The sequence below is a fragment of the Natrix helvetica genome, assembly GCF_964273705.1.
Source record: "Natrix helvetica genome assembly, chromosome: 9".
Taxonomy (NCBI): Eukaryota; Metazoa; Chordata; class Lepidosauria; order Squamata; family Natricidae; genus Natrix; species Natrix helvetica.
Window position 1 is genome coordinate 9,200,516 of NC_138560.1, and position 23,498 is coordinate 9,224,013.

At 48.3% G+C, this 23,498-nt stretch overlaps 2 protein-coding genes across 6 annotated transcripts in view; both read right to left on the minus strand.

Moving 5' to 3' along the window:
- Positions 1-252: 252 nt before the first annotated feature.
- On the minus strand, positions 253-2,558 carry PSENEN (presenilin enhancer, gamma-secretase subunit). The gene is made up of 3 exons (XM_081962143.1): positions 2,356-2,558; positions 1,346-1,450; positions 253-644 (listed from the first exon to the last, which is right to left on the minus strand). Exons 1-3 carry the CDS (start codon positions 2,414-2,416, stop codon positions 505-507), a joined length of 306 nt encoding a protein of 101 aa, XP_081818269.1. The 5' UTR covers positions 2,417-2,558; the 3' UTR covers positions 253-504.
- Positions 2,559-5,028: 2,470 nt separating this feature from the next.
- KMT2B (lysine methyltransferase 2B) overlaps positions 5,029-23,498 on the minus strand; it is a 74,518-nt gene continuing 56,048 nt past the window's right edge. For 4 of the 5 annotated variants that reach the window (XM_081962111.1, XM_081962109.1, XM_081962108.1 and 1 more), the window contains 13 exons: positions 21,728-21,806; positions 19,565-19,725; positions 18,551-18,766; positions 16,073-17,597; positions 13,436-13,531; positions 13,243-13,349; positions 11,121-11,258; positions 9,907-9,981; positions 9,558-9,735; positions 8,686-8,793; positions 7,834-7,917; positions 6,874-7,003; positions 5,029-5,999 (listed from right to left, as the gene is read on the minus strand). In XM_081962111.1, the coding sequence (XP_081818237.1) occupies positions 5,724-5,999; positions 6,874-7,003; positions 7,834-7,917; positions 8,686-8,793; positions 9,558-9,735; positions 9,907-9,981; positions 11,121-11,258; positions 13,243-13,349; positions 13,436-13,531; positions 16,073-17,597; positions 18,551-18,766; positions 19,565-19,725; positions 21,728-21,806 (3,173 nt within the window). In that variant the 3' untranslated portion in view covers positions 5,029-5,723. The remainder of the gene's footprint in view (positions 6,000-6,873; positions 7,004-7,833; positions 7,918-8,685; positions 8,794-9,557; positions 9,736-9,906; positions 9,982-11,120; positions 11,259-13,242; positions 13,350-13,435; positions 13,532-16,072; positions 17,598-18,550; positions 18,767-19,564; positions 19,726-21,727; positions 21,807-23,498) is intronic. The other variant, XM_081962110.1, reaches the window with a different exon arrangement.

Sequence of the window (23,498 nt, forward strand, 5' to 3'; positions counted from 1 at the left end):
TGAAAACCGGCTGGCGCATGCATGCTAGAACCCGGAAGTTTGGCTTTTCCATAGAGTGACAACGAGCATGCACGCAACATTTCTGCGTGACCTTTTTGGTACTCAGTGCCGAAAAGTTTAGCATCACTGGTCAAGAATAAACAAGCAGCTCAAAGTTCATGCACTCAACCAGACACCTGTTCTGAACGAGAGGTTTCACCCCACACCACTCATCCCTTTCTCACAACACCATCAACGCTGGAGGCCAACAGGAAGAGACCATCCTATCTTTATTGATCATCTCTTGTAGTCAAGGAGAGTCGGAGTTGATGATCCAGACAGAGGACCATATAGAGAAGAGGTGCCCCCCCCCATAGTTTACCACAGGAGAATCCTAACCTGGATTCCATGAAAAGGAGATATTAAGAAAAAAATTAGCCGGGGGGGGGGGAGGGGGAGGCTATTCAAGGAGTCCGACAGTAAAATGCAGAAGTCCATCTTGAGGACCTTAAGGAAGGAGGTGTATCAGGGGATGCCCAATGGAATGGTGAAGGAAAGATAGTCGCCGAGTTCGCCCCACTCGGCCCGGCGTGCCTGGAAGATACAGCTCCACGTTGTGAGCACAATCGCCCAGAAAAGGAGACCTAAGGCTGACCGTTGCACATCTGTGAAGAGGTGGAAAGAAATGACCAGAAAATAATTAAGCATTCCTCCAATGCTTTTATCTCCCGTCCCAGCATCTCATCAAGAACGGAGTTCCAGTCAGGGCTGTTGTCTTAGGGGGGGGGTGTGTGTGTGTCAAACTCGATTTCACTGAGGGCCGCATCAGGGTTGTGTTGACCTCGGGGGGGGGGGGGGCGCAGCTCGATGTCACTTGTGTCGGAGGGCACCTGTGTGGCCAAGTACTAAGGCAGCATTTCCCTCAGATCCTTCCTCCCTTCCCTCTTCATTCTCCTTTCTTCTTCTTCCTTCCCCCCTTTCCTTCTTTTTCTTTCCCTCTTTCCCTTTCTCCTTTCCTGTCCCTTCCAATGCAAAAGGGGAAACATTTCTCATTTTGTTTGGCTTTTAGTTTGTTTTGCTAGCCTTCTGCCAGGAAAAATGGAGCTCAGGAGGGCCACGTGTCCCGTTCCCCCCCAAACCCTATTTTTGACCGCGACGGCCTCCTACAACCTCCTGCCTCCAAAAACAGAGCTTGTGGGAGCCACACACAGTCCTCCCAAACTCCGTTTTCTCTGGTAGAGGCACCCCGGGCCGGTCCTTTGCTGTGTTGAGGGCGGCCCCCGGGTCTTGAATTTGACACCGGGCTTAGGACATACTGTACACACAAGAATACCCTCCTGCCCCCTCGTCCTCCCAGGAAACTCACAGCGCTTGATCTGAAGCTGCTCAGTGTAGGCGGGTGCTAAAAAGGCCTCTCGGAAAAACCAGATAACGTTCACCAGCCACAGGAAAGGGAGCAGAGCAAAGCCACCTAAAGAGACGGGAGAAAGACATTATTATCTATTCTATTTTCTTCCAGTATCTGATATCTTTTAATATAAACAATGCTACACTTCAATGGTTAGATGGCCTAGACATTGACATTTGAACATAGATCTTTTCATTTTACCATATTCCACTAATCTAATAGAAATATGATTTTTATATTGCTAGTCCATGTATGATATGCCATACGCTAAATAAATAATAAGCTAACCTGTTAAATCCCCGTAATCAAATAGTAAATTATATTTTACAGCAATGTTTATCAAGCTGGGCATCTTTAAGATGTGTGGACTTTAACTCCCAGAATCTCCCAGCCAGCCATGGGGACTATATTTTCCTTGAGCTAGCCCAGTGTTTCCAAAGTGGACTTTGAAGTGGCCTGGACTTCAACTCCCAGAATCCCCTGGTCAGCCAGGGTGAATCTATTTTCCTTCAGCTAGCCCAGTGTTTTTCCACACTCAACCACTTAAAGTGGCCTGGACCTCAACTCCCAGAATCCCAAAGTCAGCCAGTTTAATGTATTTTCCTTGAGCTAGCCCAGTGTTTTTCAAAGTGGACTTCAACTCCCAGAATCCCCCAGTCAGCCAGGGTGAATCTATTTTCCTTCAGCTAGCCCAGTGTTTTTCCACACTCAACCACTTAAAGTGTCCTGGAGTTCAACTCCCAGAATCCCCGTCAGCCTCTTAAGATCCACCGACCCACTTCCGCTGAGCCCCCTGCCTCTTGACCCCTTCTTTTATACAAGGACCCCAGTCTTATCCCCTCCCACCCCTGGCGCCCTGCAGAGACCGAGGGCTGCATTCAGGGGCTTGTGGGGAGGGGGTCCCCCGAGGCCGCTCCTCCACCGCTACCACACACACACCCCAATCAGGCTGCGCTGGACCCGCTCACCCAGGTAGTATTTCCGGCAGAGGTTCAGCTTCTCTTCGTTGGAGACGCGCTCCAGGTTCATGGTGCCCACGGCTGCCCTCCCAGCCCCGCGGCAGAAAGAAAGGAAGCCCCGCGCTGAAGACTTGAAGGAGCGGGGCTCCAGAGGGGACCCGACCCGCCTCGCTCTTCCGACGCCCGCCCGAAAGAGAGCCTCCCCCCTCCCTTTCCCTCTCACTTCCCGGCGCAGCTGCTTCCTGGCAGAAAGCCCCGCCCCGCCGCCAGGAACTCTGGGAGCTGTGGTCCGCAAGCTGCTGGGCAAATGCCCAAGGAGAGATGGGAGGGCAGGAGAGGCATCCTAAAGGTGCTTTTTCAAGGGACCACATAGACGTAGATAGAGGCACACTTTCTCTATGAACGGCCTAAAGTGATCTCGCAGGTCGCTTTGGACGACAAGTCCTCTTCTGTTTGTTTGTTTGACTAATTGTGGCTTATTCTGCTAGAACAGCTAGTCACAAGGAGAGTTTTTCCTCCAGTGCCATCACTCTGTTAAACAACTAATCCCCACAACACTGTCAATAATTTACTAAGACTGCATTACTATTATTCTTCTCATCCTTCCTGGTACCTATCTCTTCCCACTTATGAGTTTAACCGCGTTGCTGGTATCTTTGCAATTTATATTGTTTTATTTGTTTCCTAGTACGATTTGATTGCTTATTGGTAATCTATGACTATCACTAAGTGTTGCATTTTATGATTCTTGATGAACGTGTTCTATTTGACTTTATGTACACTGAGAGCCTCGGCACCAAAGACAAATTCCTTGTGTGTCCAATCACACTTGGCCAATAAAGAATTCTATTCTACTCTATTCTCATTGCGGCTTATAGGATTTGTAGTGCAAAGTCGCCGAAGAGACGTGGGCACCCAGATGTCTTCTCTGGCTCACACAAAGGGAGCCAATCGGAATGATAATACAATCTGCAAGCTCACCCCGAGAAAAAAATAAAGTACTAAAAATTGCTTTAGGTCATAATTAAGCAAAAGCAAATTTAACAAATAAAAATAAACAAAAAGGCTATAATTAGAACTTCCTGGATTATTATTATTATCATCATCATCATTATTATTCGGGATCCAGCCCAGGCCCTCTGCCATTCTACCACTTTGCAAAGTCTACTTCTTGAAATCAACAGGGTGAAATCACGCCCACCCCGCCGCATGATGGGATTGCATTTCTCATCGGAGAAGAGGATGCTGGTAGTTGTAGTTCTTTTTTAAAAAGGAAGTCATGTGCGGAACTGTGCTTCTCCGTGTGCTGCCCGGGTCAGTTTTTTAAAAGTAATGTTTATGAAAGTGGGCACTTTTAAAAAAATGGTATGTGGACTTCAATGCTTCCCCAGCCAGCAAGACTCTGAGAACACTGTCAGCTGCATTTAGTGGTAAAGGAGGCCAGTAAGCCATTTCAGGCAGCAATTATTTTGAGGATTGCTTGAGAAAATTCAGAAGGTAATCCTCGACTTACAACTGATCACTTATCAACTGTAAAAGCTTCAAAAGACCCAGAAAAAGCTTCTTTTGATCTGGATTTGAAGATCCAATATCCACGCTCTTCTTTTGCAGTCACAGGACTGCATTTTGGGCACTCAGCAATCGGCCCGTATTTACAGCACAGTCTTTTGCAGTGTCTTGCAGTTACTCTTACGTTTTTGCCAGAAACCGGTGCTTGCTTCTGGTTTCTGGCAAAAAAAAAAGAAGCCCCACAGTGAACAATGGGTTCACTTCACCACAACAAAAAAAGGTCGTAAAATTGTGCATGGCCGCACACTAACTTAATTTACAAGTCACTGTAAACAGCAGGTTCCATTCTAGTCGCAAATTGTGAACAATTATAGTCGCACGTTGTGTATTCTCAATTCTGTTATAACCAAGGAAAGTTCATTAAATCACAGAACCACCGTCCTGCTCCAGAGAGGTTTTATTCTACATTCACGCATTCTCCTTCATCCTGAAATTTAAAGCAACTGAAGCCATTGTTGTGGCCAGCCAGCAGCCAGTGGTGCTGGTAGGACAGTCGGACAGTGAGGAGGTTGGGGAGGAGGATGGGCCAGTCCTGGAGGCTGGGGAAGGCTCGGACGAGGGCTCTGCATCAAAGGCAGAGATGGGACCGAGGCCGTCTGGCAGTGGTCAGGTGCCTACAGAGCTAGGCAGCAGTGAGGCAGAGGAACAGCTGGAGCCTGTTCCCAGTGTGCGCATGCGCAGAGCTGCCAGAAGAAAAGAACAACTCAGAAATTAGGGTCGACTTGGGAGTAAAGTCACAAGTGGAAGGTGATTGGTTGCTCCCATAGGAAATAAAAGAGGAGCGAAAGCGGAGTGGGATTTTGCAGGAAACCATTCGTTCGGTCGTTAGATTCATTTCAGGAGTGTGAAGATCTGTCCGTGAATCTCAGAGACTCTGCCCAGTCTTTCCTTGCACAGCACTGTGTTTGGAAAATATTTCCATGGCAGCTTTCCCAGATAGATACGGTTTGTAGTCATAAATATTCCTTTGAAAAGACTCTTTGCCAAGCCTCTGTTGAATGTGAATGGGAGGAATTCACATTCTTTTAATAAAAGGGGTTTTGCTGGGACCAGGACTCTTGCCTTGTGCTTTTGGGGGAAGCCTAGGTCAGAACAGCCATAGAAGACACAATCTTGTGTCAAAATTGCTTTTTATTTAAAATTATACCAACAAGAATCCAACCCTTTCCCGTCTGAGTTGACTGAGCATCTTAAATAAAAAAAGTGCATAGAAAATAAACAGGTTTAGAAATTTGTACAACTATTTACATCCTCCTGGGTTTGATGTATTTTTTTTTCTTCTTCTTTAAAACAGAGGATCATCTTGGAGGAAGGAGGGGGGGAAAAACCCACAAAATTTAAAAGTACAAAATAAAAGATTGTTCTTGCCCCACAGGATTTGGGGAGGTGCGGAGGGGGAAGAAGAGGAGGAAGAAGAAGAAGAAGGGAAAGAGGTCTATGAAGCAGAAGGAGAGGGGCACAAATAAGAGGTGATTCTTCCCGCATTTTTTTTTTTTTTTTGCCCTGGATCTCTGCGTCTCATAATTTCAAGCCACAAAAAAAAATAAAAATAAAGACCGAGCTGCCGCTAAGAGCTTTTCCTCATCACCCACAAGACCGGCATCCCTGATGCTCTTTGGAGATGATTGAGGCCCTTGGAGTCACACGCTTCAAGGAATTAAAAAGGATGAGTCAGCAATGCAGCAGCCCACCAAAAGGTTATGCCATGATTAAGCTCCCCTTCCATCCGCTTGGCCTGGCTTCCCGCAGACACCGGGAAGAGGCTGGGCAAGCGTATGGAACTGGAAAGCCAGGTGAGGGACCGGTCTTTAATTGAGGAAACGACGGCAGCGCTTGGCTCCACAATTGCAAGGGAGTTTGCTGCCGGCGTCTTCGAAGGGGAACTTGTAGTCGTAGGTGAGTTCTTCCCCCCGGAAGATCCGGCGCAGGGCGAAAATGACAATATGCTTCTGGCCTTCGACGTGGATGACGCGGGAGTAGCAGTTGGGCTCGCAGGAGTGGTTGATGAAGCGGGCGGCGTTGCCGTGCATCGTGGCGTCCACCACATCAAAGTCATCAATGCGGAACATGTAGCATCCAATGCCCTGCGAGGAAGGAAAGGGGAGTTTAAAGAGAATCCACGGAGCTCGGGGTTGTGTTGTTGGGATTCTTGGTTGTGGAGAAGAAGCCCTAGTCCTCATGAAGGAGGAGAAAAGTTGGAAATGAGTTCGGCCCAAGGGACAGAAAGTTTGAATGGGGAAACCCCAAGCTTGCGATGATGAGGTTACCTAACTTGATAACGGCAGGAAGAGAAGGATGCTCAGAGAACATCAAGAACCCAACAGAGATAAGAGGAGAACAAGCTGGCATCATGTCTATGGAGATTCTCAGTCATCCAGGTCATGGTTGTCCCAAAGGTGCTTTTTCAAGAGTTAACTGGACTTTGTTTTTTTTCCTTGAAGATGTTTTGCTTCTCATCCAGTGGTGGGATTCATTTTTTTTTTTACTACCGGTTCTGTGGGCATGGCTTGGTGGGCATGGCTTGGTGGGAGTGGCAGGGGAAGGATACTGTAAAACTCCATTCCCTCCCCACTCCAGGGGAAGGAAACTGTAAAATCCCCATTTCCTCCCGATCAGCTGGGCCTCGGGAGGCAGAGAATAGATGGGGATGGGGTCAGTCAGAGGTGGTATTTACCGGTTCTCCAAACTACTCAAAATTTCCACTACTGGTTCTCCAGAACTGGTGAATACCGCCTCTGTTCTCATCCAAGAAGCTCCTTCAGTTCTGATCTCAGATCAGAACTGAAGAAGATTCTTCGATGAGAAGCAAAATGTCTTCAAGGAAAAAATGAAGAAAGTCCAGTTTGCCTTTTGAAAAAGCCCTTTTGGGACAAATTGGCTACCCATGATACTTCCTTTCCCAGCATGCACTCCCCCCCCCCTTTTTTTTTTCCCTTTACCCTTCCTTCACCAGCATACCTTGCTGTCGTAGTACTTTTCACGCTTATCGGTGAGCACCGAACGGATGACAATGCCGGAGTACTCAATCACCATCTCGCCCGCGTCAATGTTGCGCTTGCAGAACAGGCCCCGCCCATGGATGGCTGACCTGAAAAGGGAGAGAGCATTTGACAGGTGAAAACTAACGAGAGGGCATACGAATTAACCCAGGGAGTTGGTAGGACTTTTGCTCTCCCAAGATCCTGGAACAATTACAGGACACAGCTTTGTCTACACTTTGTCTGGAAGACTTAAACAAGTGATGATTTGGAGGCTAAAATATATGAAGAAAAGTTGCAGGCATTGGGTAAGTTCTAGCTTAAATGGAAAGAAGGACTAGGGGTAATATGATAGCAGTCTTCTACTATCTAAGGCACGGGTCAGCAACCTTAAATACTCAAAAGAGCCACAAAGGTCCTAACCAGAAGCCCCCTATTCAATTCCGGAGCCGACCGGAAGTCTGGTTCCCGCACCATAGAGTCTCCTCCTAGTGTGACATCCTTTTTCCTCTACCTGTCATAACCGAAAGCCCTATCAATTGTGGAGCCGACCAGCGACAGGGAGCCGCAGCAGAGGGATGAAAGAGCCACATGTTGCTGATCCCTGTTCTAAGTGGTTGCCACAAAGAAGAGGGAGACAAGTTATTCCTCAAAACACCTGAAGGCAGGACGAGAAGCAATGGGTGGGAACTAATCAAGGGGAGAACCAACCCAGAACTAAGGAGAAATTTCCTGATAAGTCAAGAACAATTTAATCGGCGGAACAATTTGCTTCCAGAAATTGTGGGTGCTACAACAATGGAGGCTTTTAAGAAGAGATTGGAAAACCTTTTGTCCGAAACAGTGTAGGGTTTCCTGCTTGAGCAGGGAAGGGGGCTGGACTAGAAGACCTTCAAGGTCCCTTCCAATGCTATATTCTGTGATCCCTTTGAAGCATTACCTGTACACTCCCACAGCCTCTTTGGAAGTTTTCTTCAGGTGCCGAAACCTCATGGCCATGGGTAGCTCCAAGCTGGTAGCTCGCCTAAGATATAATAGACCAGATCAGGCCCTAAACCACACAAGGACATGACTGGCTCTTTCAAAGCTATTACATAGGATATTGTGAACAGGCGTAAGATTTGGGGCAGGAAATCACACACACCCCTTTTTAGAGCAATACTTTGGTACAGACGTGACAGAAAGATTGTTATTAGGGATACAGGCTATTCAGGCTTTTAGTTTTATGAGCTAAAGAAGAAAAAGCACTTTACAGGTTTCACATCTCATTTATCTCAAAATCAGTAATTAAGATTTTGCAGGTTCCCATTAGAACCTAATTAAAAGCTATCATGCAGCTCTATTGACATCAGAAATCTAAGAGTTAATTAACCCGCTTTCAATAGTTGTTCTCTAGTCATGAATAAATCTGCGTCTACAATGAATGCCCATAAAATCTGGAGAAATAGATTGATGGCCTGCAAAATCGTCAAATTTGAAACATGAACACGTTGTTTCTTTATTGGGAAAATGGGGAGCCAACTCCGTACTAATAATTAACTTGCTAACAAGTGGTTAGTAAGAAAATCAAGCGGTTCTTATCCTAACAAACATTAAAAAAAGACAAATAGAATGTTTAAAATCTAGCTGCCAAGATTTCTGCAACACAGAAATCTCCTTTCAATAAGCCTGAATCGAGTTGTTTTGGTTGCACACAGCTGCCGGAAATGACATTACCAAACACAAGAGTCAGAACAGACGACACGATGTCTACTCCAGCTTCGGGAGAATGAAACCGAGAGGGCCTCTTTACCTGGTGGATTTCAGCTGCACTTCATCTTCTTCTTCATCGTAAGGGCCACCATCAGGAAGCACACGATGCTGAGATGCTAAGAAGTTGAACATGTCAAAAGTGCATTTCCTGAAGGAGAAGGAATAGAGGATTGTTCAGAACCCAAATAGATTGTCTGTCCTTTCAATCGCTTTTTCTCGCGCATTCTAGCCTGCTTTCCAAAACCGACTGGATCAGGAACCCCTTTCTATTGCTGCACAGGCTTCAAATAAAGGTAGTCCTCGACTTATGACTATTTGTTTAGCAACCACCCAAAAGTTACAACAACATGAAACAGGTGACTTATGACCGGTGCTTGCGCTTATAACCATAGCAGCATTCCTGTGGTCATTGTTCATGAACTGGTGCATGGCAATTGACTCGTATTTATGGTAACTGCACTGTCCCAGGGTTAAAAAGTAAAAGTTCCCCACGCATGCGTGCTAGTCGTTTCCAGCTTTAGGGGGCGGTGCTCATCTCCGTTTCAAAGCTGAAGAGACAGCGCTGTCCGAAGATGTCTCTGTGGTCATGTGGCCGAAGGCGCATGGAACGCTGTTACTTTCCCACCAACGTGGTCCCTATTTTTCTACTTGCATTTTTACATGCTTTCAAGCTGCTAGGTTGGCAGAAGCTGGGACAAGCTCACTCTGTTACGCGGCACTAGGGATTCGAACTGCCGACCTTTCTGATCCTAACTGTCCCAGGGTTACACGATCATAATTTGCAACTTTCTTGGATGGTTTACAACAATGGAGAAGTTGTCCCAGAAGGTCACAAATTCTAATTAGGCGAGCACCTGTATTGGTTATTATCCTGTACCAAAAAGAAAAAAAAAGGGAAAGTTATTCGCCCACCTGACATAAACTTCAGCCCGGGCACAACCGTGAGGATTGAGAGGCAGCTCCTCTTCCTCGCCTTCGTGCTGGTGGTATCGGAATTTATACTTGTGGCAGGCCTTGGCCCCATACAGCTGCTCCACTAGGAAGATGACAGCATCGTGATGCATCCCCAACATTCTCACTCCATTCATCCCTGTAAGGAAAAACAGGTGTGTGCAATTCAGCCCCCAGGCCTGGTCCCAGGAAGTCCTGCTTGCACAGAAAAAAGCCTAATGCTATGCTAATCTACCTTTCCCTCCTTCTAGCTTGTTCCCTTCAAATGGAAAAGGCTGAGAAATCCCAACTGGTACAGAACTTCTATTACCTGCAAAGGACAAGTGTTTGAGCCGGGCATTGGTGCGAGCTTCCTGGACCTTCTCAATCACTGCTTTCCAGGCACCTGAATATAGACAGAACACAAATGAATCATTATATGGAGTGGTGCAGTGGCCTAGAGGTGGAGCTCTTGCCTCACAATCAGGAGGCTTTGAGTTCGATTCTAGGTAGAGGCCGATAGTTCTCTCTCTGGGCACGATGAGAATATATCTGCTGAACAAAACTCCGCATTGGAGACAAGGAGGGCATCTGGCCAGTAAACACTCGGCTCCATTCAATTGCCCCCGACTCCACCCCGCAAGGGATTAGGGGGGCATTAAGCACAACAGCAACACGTGAATTATTATATTAGGAGAGGCCTAGACAATTCACTGCAAATGTAATCGGCTATCAATGTAAGGCGATTCGGCAGAGGGTGACTTGGGGTACGTCTAGGAACTCCAAAGGGTTCTCAAGCAAGCCTCCCCTGACTTCTACCGACACCCCAAGAAAATGCAACCCATCCGTACTAATCCACCATTATTTAGGGAGCTTTGCAGGCAGTACAGAGCACCCAAGAGAATGGTTAAAGCAGGGGTCCCCAACCTTTGGGACCTCAGGGACCACTAAATTCATAATTTTAAATACCCTGGGCCACTCAAAAGGTTTGCCTAATGACCAGCTGGGTGGGCATGGCCAATTCGATGTCACTCACATAAAGGGGCGCCTCGCCAGCCTCTACGTGCCCCTCCCTTCCCAACTACTCCTCGCGTCGCCTGCCCGCCCAGACTCCTTAGGGCCCCAACAGGAAGCAGTTGTTGGGAGCTAAGCAACCACCATCAGAAAGAATTGGCAGCCAGTTCCAGGCCATGATGCAGTCCCACTGGAACAAGGTCCTCCAGCTCTTTGCCACCAGTGGCGCTTCCCTCCAGCCTTCGCCCAAAGCCCCACACCAGGAGAGTGAAGCAGACCCCAAGTTGGAATTTCTGCCCCACTCCGACTCGCACCAAAAGACCCCGAAGGGGGAGACTCTCTGCAGCAACACAAGCGTTCATTGCACGCCTCCGTCCCAGGGGCCGTAGTTTGAGGACCCCTGAGTTAGTGCAATACAAAAAATGCAAATAATTTGTCTGCAGACCACCAAAATTTTCTCGTGGGCCACCGACCACCATTTGGTGACCGCTGGGTGAAAGGAATTCTGCCAAGGCTGGTCCCCTTCCTCACCATCAATGCTGTCAGCCTGCACTTTAAAGCCATCTTCGCTGGTGATCTCAAAGCACAGGTGGGGCTGCGTTTTGCGTGGCATCTCATTTTCTTTGTCCTCCTGTTTCAGGTTGTCTTCATCTGAGCTGGAAAGATCTCCTAGAGGCAAAAGAGAGGCCCAACTCATTGGGGTTTCTTTGTATACTCTGTGGAGACTGCCTGGGTCAAGACCTTGGGTGACAGAGTGGGACACAGAAGGGCCAAAAAATACAGGTAGTCCTCAACTTACGACCAGAATTGAGCCCAACATTTCTATCATTAAGGAGGACATTTGTGGAGTTTTGCCCCATTCGACAACCTTAACAACCTTTCTTACCACAGTTGTTAAGGGAGTCACTGCAATGGATAAATTAGCAACACCGTTGTTAAGTGGATCTGGCTTCCCCGTGGACTTTCGCTTGTCAGAAAATCGCAAAAGCAGATCACATGACCCTGGGGCACAACCACGGTCATTAGTATGGACCAAGCATCTGAATTTTGATCACGTGATCACGGGGCTGCCCCAAAAGTCCTTAAATGTAAAAAATGGTCACAAGTCACTTTTTTCAGCGCAGTTGTAACTTTGAAAACGGTCAATAAATGAACGGGGGCTACTTGTATGAGAGCAGAGGGAAAAATAAGAAAACTCAAGGATCTTCTTGGGGGGGAAAATGGTTTGGCAAGAACTGTCATTTCACAAAGCATAATTTAAAAAAATATATATCCTTGGGATTTTGAGAAATTGTTACTCCCCTAACATTCTCAATCAGGTATTTCTTAAGCTCGTTCTTTCCAGATGTGTGGAGTTGCAATTGCAACTTTCAGAATTCCAGAGTCAGGTATGCTGTCTGTTCGAGCACTGGACCTATATCCCCACCCTAACCGCTTTATAGTGCTGGGATGACCAATTGACCAATGCATTGTGTATACATTCCAATTTTCTGTGTTTATGTAAGTATTCCTCGACTTACAATGGCAATTTCCATGGCTGAGTGATGTGATTGCAAAGCACGACTGCATTGCTCAGCGTTAGCAATCCCTGCAGTCTCATTGCTATTGTTAACTGAATCCCACAGCTGCTGGGCAAGGCAGCTTCCTGCTGGCTTCCCACAGGCAAATCATAGGGGAAACAGGCAGGAAATTGAAAGTCTCAGGTGGCTTGCAAGCAGGATGGCAGGGAAGCGAGTGGCTGATGCTGGGTGAGGGAAGTGTGGTGAGGCCGGGGTGCAGGGAGGTGCAAGGGAAGTGAGGGTGGAAGGAGGCACGGTGAGGGTCACAGAGGTGTAGTGAGGATTGGGGAGGGTGAATAGGGTGTGTGAATGAGGCATAGGGCGGGTCCAAGAGGATACACAAGGGTTAGGCTGAATGGCCGGTTCAAAACTACCCATTAAATTTTACGAGCAAATGAGGATTTGGATTCTCAGAACTTCCATGTAATTCCCACATTAGGCTGGTTATCCCCAGGGGTTAGGTAAAAATTGCCATTTTATTTTTGAATTTATGCTGGTGTAGGACATAAGGAAGACTGGTATGAGTGTCCTGGAATATACCCCGTTTCCCCGAAATTAAGACAGGGTCTTATTTTCTTTTGAACACACACACACACACACACACACACACACCGAAATAAGTGTGCTTGGTCTTTTTTTCAGGGAGGTCTTATTATTTTTGAGGTGCAGGAGGCCCCTTAACCTCAGCCCGCAGATCAGCTGATCCAGAGAGGGCCGGAAGTTCTGTCTGTTTCTGGCACATTCCTGCCAGCCCTACCATCACTTGGCCTGCCCCTCTTTTTGCACCTGCCATTAAGAGAAGGGGTGCAGTAGCTAGGGTTTGCGGCAGCAGCCTCCACCAGGCCGTTCCGCATGGATGGCAGGCGCATGTGGGAAGGCGTGGGGCATTTCCCCCCAGGAAATGGCAGGGACTGGCTGTGCATGCATTTAAATATTTTAGAGGGGAGGGCTTATTTTAACACATCCGATTGGGCTTATTATCTGGGGAGGTCTTATTTTCGGGGAAATACAGGGTATTTATCAAGAACTAATCGAGAGCCTCCCAACATTTCTGGAGCCCTTTCGCCAAACCGGAGGGAAGCAGAAGGCTCTACCTGCGTATCGATGCCAGACGTGTTCCAGCAGAGACTTCTGGATCTGCTCCGGGGATGCAGGATGGGAATGCAATGCAGCCAAGGAAGGAGAATGCTCCATCGGAGACCTGTAGAGACATCGGAAAGGAAAGATTTAAGGGCCAGCCAGCAAGCAAACTCCAGAGTTCCTGTAGCTTGAAGCCAATACACTTACTGCTCGTTTTCGCTGACGATGCTCGTCTCCTCTTTGAACGCATCCAGGTTTAGGACACCCTTTGTTGTGGGCGTCTTCATCCGTACCCTCCCAATGCTGCAGGGCAAAGGGGCCAGTTCAATACACAACACACGCATGCACACGCGCTTGCATAAATACAGGAAGTCCTCGACTTACAACGGTTCGTTTAGGGACTGTTCGAAGCTGCAACGGCTCTGGGGAAAAGGGACTTGAGACCATCGGAGGAGCCGCCCCCCCCATGGTCACGTGATCAAAATGTAGACGCTTGGCAAATGGTTCATTTGTACGACGGTCACAGTGCCCTGGGGTCATGGGATCCCCTTCTGCGACAAGCAAAGTCAAGGTGAAGCCTGATTTGCTTCATGACCGCGTTGCCAATCTGAACAACTGCGGTGATTCACTTCTAAGAAGAGTGGCAAGAAAAGTCGTTCAACGCGGGCACAACTCACTTGACAAAATTTCTCGCTTAGCAACGTAAATTCTGGGCTCAATTGTGGCTGTAAGTCGAGGACTACCCGTAGACACTTGTGCGAGAGGAAACCAATGCGATTTAGAGATTTCTGCAAAGCCGCTGGTACTGAAGCTGACTGAGGGTGCAGCTATCTTCAGCCAATCACGCAGCTGCGAGCAACTAAGACTCCCGACACCCAGTAGCTGACTCAGAGATAGATCAAGGTGACTGGGAATTGGGGTTTGCTGCATTCCCCCCACCCCGATGTTTCAAAATGGCTTTATATTGTGATGGAGACATTTGTATTCTCTTCCCCAAAATTCCCCAAGACCATTTATGATTTTTTAAATTAAAAAACAAAGCTGTAAAGCCACGTAATAAAATCCTCAAGTTGGAGCTTCGCACATTTTTTAAAAAAATACCGAGTTGGGGTTTTGTGGGACATTTAGTGCAAAGCCAAAGAGATGAGCAGGTGGTCCAAAGAAAGACGGTGAAACCCACCCTACAAGTCAAAGAAAAGCAATTGTGCGTTTTTTGGTTTTCCGGACACAACTGGGAAGCATAAATGACACCATGAATGAAAATCTCCAAGCAATCCAGGATGAGCTCTTATGTTTCCATTCGTCCCTGCTGCTGCTGCCCTGCCCCAAGAACAGAAGTGACCCACCAGGTCAATAAAAGCTACTTTGACGCCACGAGTGTCAAGTTGGACTGAAAATGTTCTAGATTCCCAAATCATCAAGAAAGCATAGAGCTGAACAGCAACCTCACCTCTGCCGAGGAAAGCACCTACAATTAAGACTAAGCTACTCTTTGTATTTTCATCCTGTTCTTATCTTTTAATGTTATTTGTGCAGTTAGCTGCCTTTTGGATTGAGATAAACTACGCCCGCAAACCAGCTGAGTGTAAAAGCTAATAGCAATAGCACTTAGACTTATATACCGCTTCATACTGCTTTACAGCCCTCTCTTAAGTGGTTTACAGAGTCAGCCTATTGCCCCCAACAATCTGGCTCCTCATATTACCAACCTTTGAAAGATAGAAGGCTGAGCCGGTCAGGATTGAACTCCTGGCAGTGGGCAGAGTTAGCCTGCAATATTGCATTCTAACCACAGCGCCACCATGACTCTGGTGGAATCTGCCCCCCAATCACCAGATTTCTCACACTAGGACTTTTTTTTTAATCCTACAAAGCTACCGATTTATTCTCATTCCATAGAACTGGAGCTACAAAACAAGGAAGAAACCAGAAAAGACTCCAAGCTGGTAGGATGGGCATTATTCACTGGTACCTATTTCTGAATCCATGTTTTCTCCATCCATCTCCACCTTGAGAACCACCAAACCTCAAGATTATTATGTGCAGAATGGCTCTCTCTGGTGTTATTTTGGGATGGTGGCAGAATACTTAATATCCCCCCCCCCAAAAAAAACCCATATGTATGGAAATCTGGTGTTAGAATGGGGATAACTTTAGATGGAACTGCAAATATATATATATATATCCAACATTCTTGCATCTATATTAAAATGATAGTGTTTAAACCAGGGATGTTCACAGGCATGTTTTAAGATTTGGGGACTTCAACTCCCAGAATTCCCCAGCCAGTTGCGAGTTGAAGTCCACAAGTCTTAATAGTTGCCAAGGCACCAGGTCTTATTTTCGAGGACGGTGGTGGTGGAGGATATCGCCCACTGACTAATCGCGCGCATCACTGCCAGTCTCCTTTTGCTGTCAGAGGCCTTGAGGAACTTTTCTGCGGCTGGTAAAGCTTTCCGGAAGGCCTCTGCATCCGATCACAGAACTCCAGATTGATCCGGAGTGCTGTGATCGGCTGCAGAAGCCTTTAGGAAAGTCTTGCCAGCTTCAGAAGAAATGCGCCAGCAAGGCAGGTGTCGGGGGTGTGCGAGGCCTGGCTGCAACTGTCTGAAGGCAAGTAGAAGGGCAGCTTCCCATCCCCACGCTAGCTTATTTTTTTACCCGTGCACCCTAGAGCGGGTGGGGTCTTAATTAGGGCTTATTTTGGGTGTAGGGCTACCTTGGGCACATATGTAAAAATCAAGCTAGGACTTACTTTTGGGGTAGGTTGTATTTTTGTGGAAACACAGTACGTAATTAACATGGGAGGAAGAGAAAAGGAATAGCTAAGATGCCTATACTTACCCAGGGCCTATTGTACTGCCGGAAATGCAATTATTTGCCAAGTGATCAGGAGTAACTATTGGGGATACAGGAGGAGGGGGCTCCTTGTCATTAACTCCGTCCACTTTTATCTTCTTGACGGGCACATTTCCGACAAAGGTGGAAACTCTCTTGACCCGGATGGCTGGGCGAGGGCCGGGCAAAGACACCAAGCCAGGAATACTAAGCACACCAGAATTCATGGCGACAGGTTGAAGAAGACAAGTCTGCGGGAGTCCTAGGGAAGGCGTCACCAGAGCTGGGGTACTCAGTGCCAACTGCCCACCGCCAACAGCCTGAGATGTGGTGCCCACGACGTTCATCATGGGTACCATGCTAAGTACTGGGCCCCGGATCGTCCAGGTGGGCAAGGGGTTAGGAGCCAGGCCCAGAGGTGCCCGCAGAATGACCGTGCCAAGGTTGGGAGCAGCGGACAGCGGTGTGGGGTTTGCTTTGAAAGCCTGTTCCCCGTCTTGAGTGGCCAATGGGCTTTCCTCGCCTTGAACTGCCATGCACACCTGGGCCAGCTTGTTCACCAGAATGATTCTGGAATTGGGCTTTTGTGCCTCGGGTCCCAGCACTGTCGTCACTTCAGGGGTGGGGGGCACTTGGGCACAACCGAGGGTTAAGGTCGGAGCTGGATCCGGAGCAGGGCTGGGATGGGCTGACTCAGTGCCGTTGAGGCTGGCAGAGGTAGGCGGTGCCAGTGGCAGTGGCATCGGGCTGAGGCAAGAAGGCGGGCTGGCCTTGCTCTCAGGGGCATCCATATTCTTCAGCACAAAGTCCACAATGTCCGAGGGCAAGTCCTCTGGAGCTGGAGTGGGGCCGGCCAGCTCTCGCTCGACCCTGGGCTCGGGCTGCTTGCCCTTGGTGGAAGGGTGTCCTCCTGTCGCGTCCGCCTCACTGTCAGTGCCATCGTCTATGCCATCCAGCTGGTGGATATGGGGCAGCGGGAGATCCAGCGGGTAAGGCGGCAGAGGTGGGTCTCGGGTCACCACTGTACGCGGGAAGCGGAAGTAGCAGCCGGCCTCTCCTTCCTCCTCACTCTCGCCGTCGCCCAGCCCATCTAACTGGGGCAGGCCCAGGTTGGGTGAAGGGGGACATGTCCGTGGCCCTCCCAACTCTTCTTCCTGGAAAGGCTCATCCAGAAGGCTGTCGTCAAATTCCAAGTCGGAGACATTGAGCTCAAAGGCCAGCTCTGGCGGCACAGGGGGGGAAGAGGGTGGGGGTGAGGTAGCTACGGGCCGCTGCTCGTCACACCCGGCTGAGGTAGAAGGATGTCTGAAGCCATTCCCAGCCGTGGGGTAGTCTGGGAGGGGTGGCATTGCCCTGAGAGAGGTGCTGGGGGGGCTAGTCCTGCTAGCAGGGGCCTGGGGTGGGAGAAGGGACCGGCGGGGGCGGGGGTTGCTGCTAGGTGACATGGGGCTGAGGCGTTGCGTGCGGCGCGGAGGAGGGAAGTCTGGGTCACCCACAGTCAAGATATGATGGGACATGGATGATGCGCTTCCTGCAGAAAAGGGGAGGGAAAGAGAAAAAAAAAAGGAGGTTTTAAGAAGAGCGAACATGCATTGGCTGCTGGGGTCTCTCCTGGTCAGGAATGTGCTGTGGGTACAAACCCCCAACCTATCATCCCATCCCAGTGGGGACATTTATAGTAGTATTTACAAGGCGCCTGTGTGACACTGCTTAGAGTTAGAAAAGGGTCAACAGCAGAAGTGAAATCCAGAAGGTTCTGGAGAACCGATAGCAGAAATTTTGAGTAGTTCGGAGAACCGGCAAATACCGCCTCTGACTGGCCCCAGAGTGGGCTGGGAATGTGGGAATGGAGATTTTGCAGTATCCTTCCCCTGCCACACCCACCAAGCCACGCCCATAGAACCAGTAGTAAAAAAAAACCTGAATTTCACCACTGCTCAACAGCAAAGGGTTGGGCTTAGTTCTCTTACAGCTACGTAGGGATTCTAGGCTGATCCCCCTTTTCACTCCACCTCCAGGTTCTGCCATCCCTTCTCCTACAGTTGGAGATGAGCCTAGCGTTGTGTTTCACATGCAATCAACCCTGGATTGTAGTCTAACACAGCGGTCACCAACCGGTGGTCCGTGGACCATTAGTGGTCTGCGAGGAAATTTTGATGGTCCGCAGAAAAATTATCTGCATTTTTATAATGCACTAAATATTATTTATCTTTTTACAAAATCATATTAGTAGTCTGTGGGATTTAAAATAATGAATGTAGTGGTCCCATGAGGCCCAAAAGGTTGGTGACCCCTGGTCTAATACAATAAAATAAACCCAAGTCATTGTGGCTCAATCAGAAAACTAAAAAAGAAAAAGAGACCCCACCACTGCTAGGCTACTTCTTGGTGAATTGGTTTGTCCCAGGAGTTGGTTCAAGAGCCAACCCTTGATTTTTAAATGCGTGACCCACACGCTATGGATGTGGACTGCCAAGTACTCACCGGGAGATGGCAACGGGCGGGACGACACCCCGCCTAGGGGCCGGCGGGTGGGGGAGTAGTTGGGCACTTTGATGCGAGCTCCAGTGAGAGGTTTAGGCTTGGAGACAGCAGGCTCTGGAGGTGGCAGAGGTCCTGGGTTCTGGGCTGGAGAGTGGCGCTCCAGTGGTGGAACAGGAGAAGGGGCCTCCTGAAGTGGCTTGTCTCTGAGGTTAGGGTCTGAAAACAGAGAACATGTCAGAAGAAGAAGCCAGAAGCAGTGGAACATGAATCAAATTCCTGGTCCCGACAAAAACCCCTTGTATTAATTGACTGTGAATTCTGCTCATTCACATCCAGCAAAGTCTTTCGAGGGAGGATTTACAGTCACAGACCTTCTCTGGCTTGGAGAGCTGACAGGCTGATTATCTGCAAACCAATTAAGCGAACTAATTGTCTTCTGCAAACTCCACTCCCTTTTTGCTCCTCTTTTATTTCCTCTGGGAGGGGCCATTCATCATCCACCCGTGGCCTTACGCCCAAGTCAACCCCTGTTCTTTAGCTGTTCCCTTCATCTCTGCACACTGGGAACAGGCTCCAGCTGTTCGTCTGCCTCTCTGAGGTCTGACTCTGATAACTGGCATACTGCTCTGGCCCCCTCTCTGCCTCCGACACAGAGCCCTCATCAGAGCCTCCCCCAGACTCCAGGACTGGCCCATGATCCTCCCCAACCTCCCCACTGTCCGAATCTGTTGTCAGCTTTGCTGGCCGCTGGCGGGCCACAACATAAGGAGGATGAGAAGGGACAGTCCAATAAGACACCTTAGAAGTTCCCAGGTTGGAGAACTCTAGGAGGTAGAAGGTCTGCAGAACTATCCAATGAGTTTGTTGAGCTGACTGCGACCCTCTGTTCCCCCCCCCCTCATTAAGGAGGACATTAAGGGGTGCAGAAAATCCTCTGTCACATTTCTGCATGAGATGGAAAAGTAAAATGCAAAAGAAAAAAGTCTCGGAAAAAAAGACTCAAACCGGACTTACCCAGAGGGGCAGCAGGACTGTGCACAATGGTGTGGTTCTCTTCCTGCATTCCTGAGGCATCCGGCTCTTCTTGGCTCAGCTTTGGCCGATATTCCATGACCCGGCATGTATATCCGCACCGCTTACGGGCATCCACTGTGCTCCAATATAACCTGGAACATCTGACGGGGATATGTTCAGAAGGAAGCAAAGGATCTCTGTACCTTATTCCTCTAACCAGCAGGCGGCCTAGGAATCAGGCACCTTTCTGCTAGAGAAGTGGGCAACCTGTGACACACACAAACACCCGCTAACAATCCCTAAATACTACCCTGTTTCCCTAAAGATAAGACCTCCGTGCATTATAAGCCCAATTGGGCCTTTGAGTGCATGCGCTAAAATAAGACCTCGCTCGCCACCTCCTGGCACCTCCAAAATAATAAGACCTCCCAAAAATAAGGCCAAGTGCTTATTTCGGGCGTGGGGGGGGTGTCAAACGAAAATAAGATCCTGACTTATTTTCAGGGAAACATTTTTGTTACTGCTGAAATTTCGTAGCAAGGTTTCCTGTCATCAGGAGAGAAAGAAAATAATCCCCCCCCCCAGTTTTTTATTTTTTAAAAAACTATATCAAATCGATGCGTGAACAGTGAGGCACCCGGGCGTCACACATTCTAATACAAACAGAACTCATGAAATTAATCATAATTATTACGTTCAGTCTGCTCATATATTTCTAGCAATACATATTTATATTAGATTACAGTCCATCGCCATTCAATTATTCCACGTTGTATCTTGCTATTTCTTTTATTATCACAAAGTGTATACACTAGTATTCCCCCTATTCTTGCTTCTGTTAGAGAAAATAATTTTTAAAGGTCCTGCAAAATTATTAAACGTGGTAATCGAGCCTTAAGATCGTTTTAAGTTCTAAGACAAGCTTAAAGTGCTTTAGAAAAAAATAAGGATCTCCAACATGCCACAAAACTGGAAGGGGCAGATTTTTTTTTTTTTAAAAAAAAAACTTTGTCTTATAAAAAAAAAATCTCATCAAACGCTACCAGAGATGTGCCCTTCCGTGTCTAGAAGGATATTCACCCTTTTCTCAATCTGGTACCCTCTAGAGCAGTGTTTCTCAACCTTGGCGACTTTAAGTCCTGTGGACTTCAACTCCCAGAATTCCCCAGCCAGCTGGCTGGGGAATTCTGGGAGTTGAAGTCCACAGGACTTAAAGTCGCCAAGGTTGAGAAACACTGCTCTAGAAGTGTATGGTTACAACTCACAGCATTCTAACTAATGTGGCCATTCAGGGAGCTTTTCAGAGGCTGGATGAAGAAGAAGCAGCATCTTTAGCTAACACATTTCCTATACAGGTCATCCTCGATTTATGACCATAATGGAGTATACCCATCGTGGTCATAAAAGGGATTGGTCAGGTGACCGACCTGATTTTAGGATGTTTGTTGCGGCAGTCGTTAAACGAACCTGCAGTTGTTAAGGAAGCCAAGTTAAATGGTAGTTTTTGGCAAAACTGTCCTAAAACACAGTGATGTGACCACAGGATTTGCATGTGCCTGCAACCCAGCGTCAAAATTCTGGCTGAGGTAAAACATCTTGAGTTTAAGACATCTCCTAAACTCCAGATGTTACCTAGCCTGGTAACGAAACGTGTGGAAACAAGCTCACAAGCTCGGAAAATGAACCTTTGCCCTCATCCTACACCTGAGCTACATATATTTGCCACTATTGCAAAATTCTGGCTCTCTAAAGGTAAAGGTTCCCCTCGCACATACAGTATGTGCTAGTTGTTCCCAACTCTAGGGGGCGGAGTTCATCTCTGTTTCAAAGCCGAAAAGCCAGCGCTGTCCGAAGACGTCTCTGCGATGTGGCCAGCATGACTAAACACCAAAAGTACATGGAACGCTGTTACTTTCCCACCAACGGTGGTTCCTATTTTTCTACTTGCATTTTTACACGCTTTCGAACTGCTAGGTTGGCAGAAGCTGGGACAAGGAACGGGAGTTCACTCCGCTACGCGGCGCTAGGGATTCAAACTGCCGACCTTTCTGATCGACAAGCTCAGCGTGTTAGCCACTGAGCCACCGCCTCCCTCTGGCTCTCTTTAGGATCTCACTAAAGAATGGAACGTGACACTACAACAACTCAGAAGTGGATACTCACTGGTAGCCGACAGGTAAAAGCCGCCCCTCGCATTCGGACAAGTCCGTCAGCATCCCCAAACTATCAATCTTCATGGAGCCTGGCAGCAAAGACAAGATTTGGGAAGCCGTCAAGGCTCGCAGGAGAAGATCCGACACGCTTCACCAACTGGGCAAAAGTCCCTGTGAAATTCTACTGCGGGAGTCTCTGGTTTTCCGTGGGGCTCGCCCCCAAGAATGCCCCGGTGGGTGGTGGCCCATGGAAATAAATGGGGGTGGGCTTTCTACCTCAGACTACCCATAGTGGTAAAATGCTGTGGGGCCAATATGAAGAGAGAAAGCAGCTGCCTGGTGGGGGAGTCAGACCACTCGTTTCTCGAGCTAAGTCTCGTCTATTCTGATTGGCAGGTGCTCTCCAAGGTGTCAGGCAGGGGACTTTCCCAGCCCTACCTGGAGATTTGATGGGACTGAACTTGGGACTTTCTGCATGCAAATCAGCTGCTCTACCACTGAGCTACAGCCCTTCCTGCAAAAAGAACATAGGAAGCAGTCTTCAACAGAGTCCGAGCCCCCTGTCATGCTACTCAACACTGCCTGCACGTATTGGGAGAGACTCTCAAGGGCGGGTGAAGGCCGGGGAGCATCCCAGCCTTATCCAAAGATGCCAAGACGGAGGTTGAGTTAGCCTCTCCCCATATGCAATAGGGGCCCACCAATCCCTCCTCCCCCTCGCATTCCCAACTAGCAACCTGAATTTAATCCCCCACCCACAAAGATGAAACAAAATCCACCTGCAAAATAATTCTGGGTAGCCGAGAACTGAAAGCAGGGGGGTGAAGGGGGTATAACGCCAGGCAGGTATTTAAAGGGATCTATTCGTTTATTTACAATATTTAGGGGCTGTTCTGTTTGTGAGACTATTACGATCTAAAAAGAGATTTCAGGAGAGACGACAAATTTAAAAATGGGTGAAATATTAAAAAGTGCCAAACCGCTTAGAAGTAAAATCAAAAGGGACTCAAGCATGCTCTTTGCTAAAAAAATAGAGTCGTTTTAAAAGCCCAAATGAGAATATTTTATCCCGAAACAATACGGAGCACCTTCAGAATGCCATTTCATCATTGAGGAAGGTTGGCTCCAGAGAAGAAATTCTCTTCTGTTCTTCTCTAGATACTACTAGTAGTAGTAGCACTTAAGACTTATATACCGCTTCACAGTGTTTTACAGCCCTCTCTAAGCCAGTGTTGGCGAAACTTTTCAGCATCGAGTGCCAAAACGGGAGTGCATGCAGGTGGGGGGGGGGGGGAATTGGAAACCAGAAGAGCAGCTCCACGGCGTGCATGCACTCACTGGGAAGCTGGTCTCCCGATTTCTGGAGCGCATGCACGCGCAAAGACCAGCTGGCCAGTGCACATGCCAGAAACCAGAAGCTCAGTTTCCCAGTGTGTGCATGCGCACCAGGGAGCTCCTCTTCCGGGTTCCAGTGCTCCTGTGCATGCAAAGACCACCTGGCCAGCGCGCATATGCCCACCAGAACCCAGAAGGGCACTGCTAGCCTGCCTGGAGAGATGGCTCTGCATGCCACTTTTGGCATGCGTGCCATAGGTTTGCCATCCCGGCTCTAAGCGGTTTACACGGTCAGCTTCTTTCCCCCCAACAATCTGGGTCCTCGTTTTACCAACCTCGGAAGGATGGAAGGCAGAGTCAACCTTGAGCCGGTCAAGATTGAACTCCTGGCAGTGAGCAGAGTATGCCTGCAATACTGCATCCTAACCACTGCGCCACCAGGGCTC

Bases quoted from the DNA above. Each gene is read 5' to 3' on its own strand.
- PSENEN (XM_081962143.1), bottom strand. From the start codon at position 2,416: ATGAACCTGGAGCGCGTCTCCAACGAAGAGAAGCTGAACCTCTGCCGG. The intron at 1,451-2,355 runs GTGAGCGGGTCC...CCGTCTCTTTAG, and splicing joins CTGCCGGAAATACTACCTGG to GTGGCTTTGCTCTGCTCCCT. The intron at 645-1,345 runs GTGAGTTTCCTG...ACCTCTTCACAG, and splicing joins GCAGCTTCAGATCAAGCGCT to ATGTGCAACGGTCAGCCTTA.